The sequence below is a fragment of the Dermochelys coriacea genome, chromosome 1 (genome assembly GCF_009764565.3).
Source record: "Dermochelys coriacea isolate rDerCor1 chromosome 1, rDerCor1.pri.v4, whole genome shotgun sequence".
NCBI classification, from domain to species: Eukaryota; Metazoa; Chordata; order Testudines; family Dermochelyidae; genus Dermochelys; species Dermochelys coriacea.
In genome coordinates, this window is record NC_050068.2 from 153,848,446 (window position 1) to 153,861,344 (window position 12,899).

At 38.6% G+C, this 12,899-nt stretch overlaps 1 protein-coding gene across 18 annotated transcripts in view; it reads right to left on the reverse strand.

Moving 5' to 3' along the window:
- The window catches only part of CASK (calcium/calmodulin dependent serine protein kinase), a 407,176-nt gene that overhangs the window by 58,152 nt on the left and 336,125 nt on the right, over positions 1-12,899 (reverse strand). For all 18 annotated transcript variants that reach the window (XM_038393382.2, XM_038393424.2, XM_038393399.2 and 15 more), the window contains one exon: positions 5,679-5,759. In XM_038393382.2, coding sequence (XP_038249310.1) covers positions 5,679-5,759 — 81 coding nt within the window. The remainder of the gene's footprint in view (positions 1-5,678; positions 5,760-12,899) is intronic.

Consider the following 12,899-nt stretch of genomic DNA (forward strand, 5'->3'; position numbering starts at 1 on the left):
TTTTTTAACCTTACCATTCTTTAAGAACCTGTCTTATAAACAACCTTCTATCAAAAGCCTGGACAGGATTTACCACTAAACCAATTAATGCTGCTCCTATATCATCCCAAAGATTGTCAAAGATTGGAGAGAAGGATTACTTTCCCTCAGGGCTTGTGCCGCTGGGATGAGGGCTGAAAAAGCAAACCTTCTCCTTACAGGTTTCAGAGTAGCAGCCATGTTAGTCTGTATTCGCAAAAAGAAAAGGCACCTTAGAGTGTTGTTAGTCTCTAAGGTGCCACAAGTACTCCTTTTCTTTCTGCTCCTTACGGTGTCTGGTACTCTATAGATCTCTGCATCAGACTGGTCACACTACTCTGTAGTTAAGCATGTATTGCTACCACTTTAAAAATATATAGACCCATGACTTGCATGTTGAAAGACCCATGAATCACAACAGTTTGAGTTTAGCATGTCTGATTTATTTTGACAGATGAAAGAGTTCCTGTGGCTGTTTCGTTTTTGATTAAAAAAGTTCATTTGAATATTCTGTGTTTAAATAGGATTTAGAAATCGAAAATGAATTTTCAAGAGCATCCATGCAAAACTTATTTCTCAGGAGTGACTAAGACAATGGCTGGGATTTTATGGCTACCTACAAAATTCTGCTCTTGTTCCTGAAACGCCACACCATTTTTAACATGCACTATATAAGAGCATTTATAAACTTTTAAGGCACCTTCCTTAATTTTAAAACTAATTTGGGGAATTTGGCTTTCTATAAAGCTGATGCTGTCCTGTTTAGAGTATCTCGAGAGATGGGGCATGTAACTCCTATTGCTCAAGATACTCAAAACAGGAATATCCTAATTCTCAGACTTTTCTAACATTTCAAACCTACTGTCAGTGCAAACACTATTTTTAATTAAATATTTAATGGCATGTGCTTCTGTTATTAACTTTTTAAACTCCAACAATGGGCTCATACTTCCAGATATTCTGTCAGTGCTCCATACCTTATATGACTGTTCATTTTATCTAGATTTACAGAGATCTTGACTACACACAGAAGTTGAATCAGTTTAACTAAAATTGTTTTTTAAATTGATTTAGTTAAACTGGGTGCAAAGAGGGGTGTGGTCACTCTTAAGCAGCCTTGTAAGTGACATATCAATTTAGCTGAATTTCATAACTGACAAGACCAGATTCTCTTTTTCATTTTTATCCCCACAAATTCCTGAAAACTGTCCATTTGACTGAGTGTCACAAGCAGCCCTGAGTAGGAGACAAAAACATATCTTATGTGCAAGTAGGCATTTATTTTGGCTATCTTTCTAGAGTGTGTGTTTTTGGGTGTGTACTTGGCTTTGTGCATAGATGATCTTTAACAGAATAGTCTGCTATGGGTTCCTGAACCCAATTAGTGAAAGATTGCTTTCTATCCTCTGTTCTAATGGTGAAATATCTGTTCAGGCAAATCAGCAAGTAGAGTCATCTCTCATCACTTCTGATTGTGTCCATTATATGCCCTGCCCCTAACAATGCCTTTTCTTAACAAGATTCCCAGTGATATATTTCTGTTTTATAAAGCAACATTAAACCAAAACATCATAACATAATTGTATTTGATTTGAACAATTAACTTTTAATGATCGGATTAATACAATACTTGTGCGTAGGCAAAATAAATGATGATAAATATTTGCAAGGTTTGTTACTATATTTGATGATTTACATCTGTGCCTCCATAAACACACACAGATAATACAATTGTGAGAACATCTATTTCTGTATTGCACTAAACAGCATTTCACCAAAATATTTCATCTAAAGCATAGTTTCCCTTTAAACTACAGTTTCCTCTGTTATGGTTTGTTGTTACAGTATGGTCATATTTTCCTGGCTCTTTTCCCTTTGTGGACCAAATGGGTCCTGAAAGAATTTTAAGTACTGGGACAACAGTTATAAATGTTGTTTCCCACTACATTTCTGTGTCATTCACTGCAAGGAACAATGAAGGAAGATACATAGTGATGGATGCACTATAAATACCTAAATATATAAAATGCAAAATCCCCCTGTGCGGGAAAACATTTCAAATGTTGCCACATGAATAGATGCAAAAGAACAGTCCACTTTGCGGATATCACAGCCGTTCACATTTACTGTTATAGCAGTACGAAGAAAATAATCTCTCTGAAATGACTCCAACAGGACACACACTTGCAAATCCCTGAAATGGTTCCTAAACTAATCACTTCCTAGAAAGCATACATTTAAAACCAACATTTATCTGGTTATATTTTTTAAAATTTATATCCATATTTTAAGAACATTCAAACAGGCTTCAACTATGCAGTAGCTAAATTATTTCATTTGTAATCATTAGGCAGGCAAAGGTTAAACAAACATTTTAAAAACTCCCAGAATGAGAAATATGAAAGGATAACTTTGAGTCAACCTCCCCAAGTAATAAAGTACTTAAAAAGACACGAATGCATATATAGGCCCTGTAAAAAATACAACCAGATAAAAGTATGCATTCTAGGAAGTTATTACTTAAGGAACCATATCAGAGATTAGCAAGCATCTGTCCTGCTGGAAGATCATTTCAAAGAAATTATTTTTGAGCAGACCCACAAGAGTCCCTTGGCAATGAATGTGGAAATGTATATTAATGAGTTTTAGACTACAAATTTTGTTAACTTTTGACAAAAGTTGGATATAGTAGCCAGCTAAAGCCAGATGTCTTTGTATTAGGTACCTGAAATGACTGTGCTCTCTTAAATAAACAAAGAAAGTGATGTTCTGAAGTGCAGCAACTTCTGCCTTGGGATTTTTGTTCTGCTGCAGTGGCTTGTGGTTGAAATAAAAGATTCTTTAAAATTAATGGTCCACATGGAATGCTCAGTGTTAAAAGTTAAGCATGAACATAAGTCTTTGCAGGATTGGGCCTTATTGAGCATTAAGTTAAAAAACTTTACTGCATGACTGATTGCCAGAAGTTAGAAAAATATTTGATTTAACCATGGGCATTCATGTTCAACACCATCTATGCTGTTTTGACCTACCTTTGTTAGCTTAATTTTTGGCCTCTGTTAAAAATGATTGATTCTGGTATCACATTCCTCAGATAATGAAGCGTACAAGCCTAAAGCTTACAACCTAAACACACACTAGCTTAAGCCATGTGATCCTACTGACTATACCATATGTCCTAACTCTCAGTGCATTAGACTTCAATGATGTAGCAACTAGAATATATTTTATTATGCTTTCAAACAGCATACTGAAAATAGGCTGACAGTCTAACACTTTGTACTGTTATTTCTACTTACATTGCTCACATACAGTGTTAATAATTAACATGTTTTCAAATATTTTGTTCTCTCACTCTACCATTACCTAATGGGGTCTTCCTGTGTCAACGAAGCATGGCAGAGTGCCAATTATGTGTCAAATGATTTCTTTTATAAGGTCAGTAGCCCCAAAATGATTCACTGGATTGCATTTTTTAGGATTAATAACTTGTTTTTGTTAATGTGCTTTAATATTAGTCAGAGTATACCATGTTTGTTTATAGTAGTTCTTTAAAATGTTCAGAGTATAGATAATTATCTATAAATTAAAACCAAAAGGCAGATACAAAAGCATAAGGTAGGGACTAAAATTACAGATTCTGGCTATATAATAAATGAATTACAGCTAGTTTAAATATAATTTCTGCTCAGTCCCGTGAGGTCTACTGACTTATGTCCACTGGGACACAGATGAGGTGTCTAGGGGTTTAGCTCATCTATCTTGATGTCCTAAACTGCAGGAGAAGTATTTACATTTTTCACAAATAAGGAGCATTTCATTTTTGCAATAAAGATTTTTACAGCTTCTTTTTGCTTAGAATTAACCCCCCATCAATATAATTTAAACACTTTAAAAGGGAAATCAGTCTTTTATTCCACATCAAAAACATTTTAAAAAGAATTGTTGCAAGAGTTTTCTGACAGCTGGTCTTAAAAAATGTCTATGAGCACGTTAGCTTAATAATTTTTTTATATAAAAGTAGTTTTCTGATGCATAACACTTTGCCTGTCATTTGACTCAATATAAAAATCTTTAATAGATTATTATTATTTGGGGATTACTTTGAAAACTGTGTGCACATAAAAGCTGATCAGCTAGACTTCCAAACTGCCATCTAATCACATACATTATTGACTTCTGTCTGCTTTTACTTCTGATGTCTTTGCAGTAAATCCAAGATACGTATTACATGGGGGAAAAAAAACACTGAATCAGGATAAGCCACTTAACAGAGAAGTTGGGCAACAGTCAGTACCATTTCTTATTTTTACTGCTTCCTTCCCTTCCCACAATAAGCTCGGCAGTCATACGGTCTCATTTTTTCTATTGTAAACAACTGCCTCTACTAAAGCAGAGCTGGTTCTGCTACCATTATCAGAATGGGTATGGCCATATGGAAAATGGCACGCCACGCAGTTCAGAGTAATCCTGTACCTCATCTTCAAAGAATCCAGCTGGAATGCTGTGTGCTGGAACCTGTAGCCTCTGCAGGCTTTATCTGCCTATTAAATTAAGGTGGTTGCAATTTGCTTTATTTTATGGAAATCTGGTGCTGTTTTCTGGTTGGTTATGTGTGTTGTGTGGTTGTGGGTTTTTTTTTTCCCTCCAAATTGCCAATTCAGCCCTAAGATGGGCAAAATCTTGGGAACTCGTTACATTCATTCTTTGGGTAAGAGACTCACACAGCGATTTCAGTGAGAGTTTTGGGTGCTCAGACCCCTGAACATAAGGTCATCACTGCCCCCAAAATAAAAACGTGTGAAATATATCAGAGAGTTTGTCTTAGGTACAAAACTCCAAATTCACTCAATTGTACCACCTGTCTGACTCACCCCAATCTAGATTTAAATATAGGAAACATTCTAAAAGCGAACAAACACATCTTTGCCCAACATAGGTTTGGAAGAAAGGAGGATCTCACCATGTCTTCCTGGGATCCACAGGTTCCTTTCTCCATTTTACATCCCTCTCAGCTCCCAAAACAAGTCCCTGGAACTGGGAATCTAACCTAGATTACTCATGTAGTAGTATGAAGGACAAACCACAGAGCTACTGGGCTGGGTGAAATAGTTTTAACAGGCTATTGAGCCAAAGAATGTCACTGTTAACACAAACTGATTTTGTTTAAAAAAGGATTCCATTCTACCCTATTTTTGTAAGATTTCGTAATGAACAGTTCCATTGCTTTGTGACTGTCACAAAAGGTTCACTCAATGTTACTGATGTATGTTAGATGTGTGTTACCTTTATTGTCAGTGTCTTTAGATTTCTGTTACTAGTTTCTCTTATTATTTTCTTTTAAAAAATAAACATTTGAAGGAATAACACTTATCTGATGAGCTCAAACCTGCAAAATAGCTCTGACTGCAAACTGCAATTCTTATCATGACAAGCAGCAAACAAACAATGGTCCCTCAGTGTAGCAAGGACTATGCATTAGCCCCATAATAATATCAGCTGCTGTGCTAGCTTAGCACATTAGAAATGCTGATTAAATATATATGTGTGTGCAGTTAACTATACTTTTGTTTTGCTGCTTATAGGCTTTAGGTAGTACATTCTTGGTTGACGTTCCATGAGGAATGTATTTAAGAACAACCAAAGTAGTGTTTCCTTACCATGAAATGAGGTTGTGTTAAAATACGTTTTAGCTCTTTTGCATCATTGTTCTCTGGGTAACATGAAATTTCTTCCAATACCTGCAAAACAAACAGCACAAATGTCAGTAAAGCTAACTGCTCTCTATTCTGTCACAAAACTGTAAAAAGCATACTTTACTCTGGTTGGTCATAATCCCTGTAGCCCAACACAATCAATGGGTTATGACAGTAAAGGGTCTTTGAGAATGGGAACTTTTTTCAAGCAGAATAAAATATTACATATTGAGGTCTCTTTTTGCTAAATGAAAGAACAGATTTAAAGAAAGCAGAGTCTCTCTTCTCAAACTGACAATATTCTTTAAAAGGTCATTATTGCAACTGCAGAAGTAAAGTATTAACCAGCAACTATATTAGTCGCTCTTATCAACTTCTGCTTCCACGCCTAAATAGGGGCTAAGAAACATTAAAATAGAATTAAAAACATGCATAAAATCTTGAATTATCCAGATTAAAACACTGTTTCTGCAAATTAAATGGTTAAAAAATATGAACCGTAGACAGTCCATCTGTTATACCACCACAAAACTCAAGATTCTATAAAAAGAAAAGAGCATTTCATTTCATAACTGGGGCAAAAAAGGAAATGTATTTTAACTCAGTCCCTTACAGTCTGATATTTTCATTTTTATTCTCAACAGTCAGCTGTTTGGATGGTGGAAACAGAGCACTCTGCTTCTGACAGTGGCTCCAGAGATTAATTGCTAGGAAATTCTGCAGAGCAATGTGGTTGGCACAAACACTCCCTCCCACCACTCAGGGTAGGATCTCCTCCTCAAATCACACACTCTCATCTTTCCACAGAAGGGTAAACAGGGTGTATTTTTAAACTCCAGCATCCTGCTAAAGCTGCATTTTAGCTCTTGTGGTTGAATGTGCAAGATGCACAACTCAATTTTGTCACATGGGCATGAGTACTATACTTATTGTGGGCTGAATAAGTTATTCTGAATATTTGCACATTTTTATATCTAGACTCACTTACTGGTGCATTATAGGTTGCAGGTCTGTCAGCAGGAAAAATAGCGCCCTGGGCAAACTTGTATTTTGGTGCACTTTCTTTGAGTTTAGAGACTAACGAATTTATTAGACCATAAGCTTTCGTGAGCTACAGCTCACTTCATCGGATGCATTTGGTGGAAAATACAGAGGGGAGATTGATATACACACACAGAGAACATGAAACAATGGGTTTTATCATACACACTGTAAGGAGAGTGATCACTTAAGATAAGCCATCACCAGCGGGGGGGGGGGGGGGGGGGGAAGAGGAGGCGGGGGAAAGGAGGAGAACCTTTCACGGTGACAAGCAAGGCAGGCTATTTCCAGCAGTTAACAAGAACATCTGACAGGTTTCAGAGTAGCAGCCGTGTTAGTCTGTATTTGCAAAAAGAAAAGGAGTACTTGTGGCACCTTAGAGACCAACAAATTTATTAGAGCATAAGCTTTCGTGAGCTACAGCTCACTTCATCGGATGCGAGCTGTAGCTCACGAAAGCTTATGCTCTAATAAATTTGTTAGTCTCTAAGGTGCCACAAGTACTCCTTTTCTTTTTACTGAAAGGAGAGTGATCACTTAAGATGAGCCATCACCAGCAGCAGGGGGGGGGAAAAGGAGGAAAACCTTTCATGGTGACAAGCAAGGTAGGCTATTTCCAGCAGTTAACAAGAATATCTGAGGAACAGTGGGGGGTGGGGTGGGGGGGGGAGAGAAATAACATGGGGAAATAGTTTTACTTTGTGTAATGACTCATCCGTTCCCAGTCTCTATTCAGGCCTAAGTTAATTGAATCCAGTTTGCAAATTAATTCCAATTCAGCAGTCTCTCGTTGGAGTCTGTTTTTGAAGCTTTTTTGTTGAAGGATAGCTACCCTCAGGTCTGTAATCGAGTGACCAGAGAGATTGAAGTGTTCTCCAACTGGTTTTTGAATGTTATAATTCTTGACATCTGATTTGTGCCCCTAATGCTCCTACTCTACTTGCGCTACATTGATGACATCATCATCTGGACCCATAGAAAAGAAGCTCTTGAGGAATTCCACCATGATTTCAACAATTTCCATCCCACCATCAACCTCAGCCTGGACCAGTCCACACAAGAGATCCACTTCCTGGACACTACAGTGCTAATAAGCGATGGTCACATAAACACCACCTTATATCGGAAACCTACTGACCGCTATTCCTACCTACATGCCTCTAGCTTTCATCCAGATCATACCACACGATCCATTGTCTACAGCCAAGCCAAGAATTATAACATTCAAAAACCAGTTGGAGAACACTTCAATCTCTCCGGTCACTCGATTACAGACCTGAGGGTAGCTATCCTTCAACAAAAAAAACTTCAAAAACAGACTCCAACGAGAGACTGCTGAATTGGAATTAATTTGCAAACTGGATACAATTAATTTAGGCTTGAATAGAGACTGGGAATGGATGAGTCATTACACAAAGTAAAACTATTTCCCCATGTTATTTCTCTCCTCCGCCCCACTCCCCATTGTTCCTCAGATGTTCTTGTTAACTGCTGAAAATAGCCTACCTTGCTTGTCACCATGAAAGGTTTTCCTCCCGTCCTCCCCTCCCCCCCGCTGCTGGTGATGGCTTATCTTAAGTGATCACTCTCCTTACAGTTTTCAGAGTAGCAGCCGTGTTAGTCTGAATTCGCAAAAAGAAAAGGAGTACTTGTGGCACCTTAAAGACTAACAAATTTATTTATATGCATCCGATGAAGTGAGTTGTAGCTCACGAAAGCTTATGCTCAAATAAATTTGTTAGTCTCTAAGGTGCCACAAGTACTCCTTTTCTTTTCTCCTTACAGTGTGTATGATAAAACCCATTGTTTCATGTTCTCTGTGTGTGTATATATCAATCTCCCCTCTGTATTTTCCACCAAATGCATCTGATGAAGTGAGCTGTAGCTCACGAAAGCTTATGCTCAAATAAATTTGTTAGTCTCTAAGGTGCCACAATTACTCCTTTTCTTTTTGCGAATACAGACTAACACGGCTGCTACTCTGAAACCTTTCTTTGAGTTTGAGACCAGCAGCGTGGGGTGCAGGGTGCGAGGACCAGCTCCTGGCCCCAGAGCCCAGTCAGGCTGCACAGGGAGGAGTTTCTGAGCCAGGAGGCTCCCCTGGCCATGCCCTCACAACCATCTAACAGGAGGAGAGCCAGCAGGAAGGGGGAACCCAAGGGCTGGCCTGCTGGGTCTGCAGGGGCAAGCCCCGCTGCCTGCGCCTCCCCGCCAGGCTAGTGGCTCCAGGCGGCCCTTCCCGCCCTCCTGGCCTGGCCGGCCAGGGGCTCCAGTCTCCTGGCTCACCCACACTCAGCCCAGGCCCGCCAGCTTGTGGCACTAGGATGGTGCCCCCAACCATGGCACCCTGGGCGATCGCCCATGTCGCCTATCCATAAGGCCCTGGTAGGTTGTAGTTACATGTATAAACCACACAGGACTTAAAAAGAGAATAGATTCCATACTCTCTAGAAGCTTCTGAAATGCACATTTGAATCTTATTTCCACACTGGAGTTGCTACCTTAACTCTGAGTATGTTTATTTTTCTATGCTAAAAACAGACATGTGCACCATCCTGGAATTAACAAAATTAAAGGAATTCAGATATTTACAATCTTCCCATTCTTTTTTCTAAGTAAATTGTGAAATGATTAATTTGGTGCCTGCAAAGATTCTTTTAGTGCCTGGTAAGAGATAATTTGCTTGTTTTTAAGGTATATTAAGATCAAAATTGGTAAAACATAACATCAGCTGGGAAAGGAATACTGGATTGTTTTCATGTGATATATTGTATATTGCATAAAAGCCTTCATCTTGTGGTAATCATCTATTTAAAACATTCATTTTGGGCTAAACTTTCAGCCTCACCTTTACTGTGTCTGCAAAATTGCAAGCGCAAATAATTGCATGCATAACTTTACTCCAATAGTTATCTGTGTATGCAATTTAGAATACTTGACTATCTAAGTACTTAATTACACTTGCAAGTCAGTTACTTAAATATCCAGCTGACTGCAATTCTGGGCCAAAAAATAATTCACGTAAAATTGCACCAACAAACTGTACCGGAAAAAGGGAAGCCAACTTTTGAAAGTATGTCCCTTTACAGTAAAATATATCTGCCTTAATTCCTCCAATATCAATTATACTAACAGTACAAAATCAGAAACCTAACACTTTATCTGAGCAGTTTTGTTGATGGTATGGTATCTTATAAGCACAATAAGTTTTATAGTACCCATGAGTTATTTGACACTTTCAATATTTAATATCAGCTATCATTACTACCTACAAGTTGTTTCTTTAATCCTCATTCTAATCTAGACCTTGGTCAAGTCACTTCTACTTTTTGTGCCTCAATTTCAATAGTGGAAACTTGCTGTATTATTAATCTATCTATATTGAGGTATGTATTTGGTTCCCATGAACATAGAATCTGAACACCTCACAAACACTAATGGATTCATTCTCACAATACCTCTGAGTTAGGGAAATTGTTATCCCCATTTTATAGATGGGGAACTGAGGCACAGAAAGATTAACTGGTTTGTCCAAAGTCATACAAGTAGTCTGTGGAAAAGCCAGGAACTGAACACAGATCTCTTGAATCCCAGTCTAGCACCTTAACCTCAAGACTATTCTTCCTCCCTTAAGAAAGTGAGATGGGACACAGCCACTATGGGGCATTGTCTGCTTCTTGGTATCTGAAAAAGTAAGAAAAGTCCCTCTCTGCCTTGCTCACTGGGGGACGGAAGAAGGGAAAAGGAAACCATCCTTCTCAGCAACTAGAAAGAAAGAGCAGTCTTCCTCCAGGCAGCTGGAGGAAGGAAGAAAAATGGTTTAGTAACAGAGAATGCAAGTGGAGATTCTCCTACCCAGCAGATGGTGGATGGGGTGCAGTGGGCTGTAGGGGAGAGGGGATTTTCCTTGCTAGTAACCAGGAAAGATGATGAAGGAAGACTTCCTCAGTCAAAAAAGCTAACAATGTTGGGAATCATTAGGAAAAGGATAGACAAGACAGAATATATCATATTGCCTCTATATAAATCCATGGTATGCCCACATCTTGAATACAGATGTGGTTGCCCCATATCAAAAAAGATATACTGGAACTGGACAAGCTACAGAAAAGGGCAACAAAAATGATTAGGGATATGGAACAGCTTCCATATTAGTAGAGATTACTAAGATTGGGACTTTTCAGTTTGGAAAAGAGACGACTAAGGGGGGATATGATAGAGGTTTATAAAATCATGACTAGTGTGGAGAAAGTAAATAAGGAAGTGTTATTTACTCCATCTCATAACACATGAACTAAGGGTCATCAAATGAAATTAATAAGCAGCAAGTTTAAAACAAACAAAAGGAAGTATTTCTTCACACCATCTACCTTTAAGCAACTACTAGTAATGTCCCAGCCCAGTCTGATTTTTGCAGAGCATACTTTATTGCCCTCAGGTATTGGTTGTGTAGGGACATTTTCACCAAGCTGTATTGGTTTTGTAGGAAAATACCGAGAACCCAAATTAGGATCACTAAAGGTATATGAAAGCTGTGAGACATGGCCAGAAAGGGTTTAACAGCTTGCAGATTCAACCTTTAAAGACATATTAGAGAAGTATATACATGGTAATTAGGACCATTCCTTAGAACTAGTTAACCTAGTTATGTTAAATGGACTAGAGTTTTGAAATGCAATCCTGTATTGTTAGAGAATTGGAGGTAATACTAATTGTGTGTGTTTACTTGTATCTTGTTAGATATTAATCATGTAAATAGACAGTTCCTGTGTATTATTACAGCTACTGATTCAGAGATCAAAAGGAAATATTAACATTTAGATGAACGGAGGTGTGATAATGTCATTGTCTACATTTCACTTTAAGGTTTGTGGTTAACTGTTTATAAACTGCTTAATGGATAATTACCTTATGCTGCTGAATGCAACTAGTTACTTGGGTATGCATAGAGAACAGGTAGTTTACTTCAAAGCTGCTATTCTTCACCCAAGAAGAGGCTATCATAGCCTCCCAGAAAACTGTATAAAAGACTCTTGGGACCTGATCCCTTCATCTCTGATCTGCTTGAGCTTTATTTCGGAGGAAGTTTGAGTCGTAAGACTGAAATCTCCAGTCCCATCTGGCTTGCCCTGGATATAAAACATTGGACTGAAACTATGGACTAATTCTAAGATCTCTTTGCAACTCCAAAGCTCACCATCTCTACTATGAAACTGATCTCAGAACTGTACTCATGTCTGTATGTATAATGATCTTTTAACCAATACACTCTCTCATTCTTTTTAAAATAAATTTTATTTTAGTTAATAAGAATTGGATGTAAACATGTATTTGGGTAATATCTGAAACATTTATTAACCTGGAGATAATGTGTACAATGCTTTGGGATTGGTAGAACTTTCACATTTGACTTGGCTTTCTGGGAGGAAGCTCAAAGGCTGGGTTGCTTTTAAGGAAACTGTGTTTTGGCTTCTCTGTAACCAGTAAGGTATTGTAGAAGCTGTTTAGTGCTAGGCTTGGTAAATCTAAGTATTGGAACATCCACCAGTTTTGGGGATTGTCTTCCTCACTCTTTGCAGTTCGCCCTGATTAAGTAACCTTAGTGTGGCCCCCACCCCGGTCACAAAGGCATTCAGGTATAAAATGTGCTGCAGGGCTTATAGGCATTTGTCAGTGGACCTGTCTGCTCCCTCTAACACAGGGAGAACCCCTGTGCCTGCATTGTACTGTATGTCCAGCTCCCCCTCCACAGACGCGCTCTGTCCATCCCCTTGCAGGAAACAAGCTCACCACTTCTTCACTGCTGTAGGGAGGCTGAGTAATGCTCTCTACAGAGTTGGTAGGGGTGCCTCTTTGTGGGCCCTTTATCTCCTTTTCTCTGCCTGTAGCTGCAAGCACAGGCTCCTCTGAGAGGCTCCTGACCTGTAGCAGCTCTAGGAGCAGTTAATCTTCCAGACTTGGCTGTGCTACACTGGAACGACTTGGGTCCTGGAACCAGCAGCCCCCAATCTCCTCCACATGGTTCCAGAGAAGCATTAATGTGGCTAGATAAGAGTAATTTGATGGAAAGTGTATAAGGTATACAAGATTGATGTAGGGAAGTGGGAGAAGGGATAGATTTGGATGGACAAAGACATAAAATGT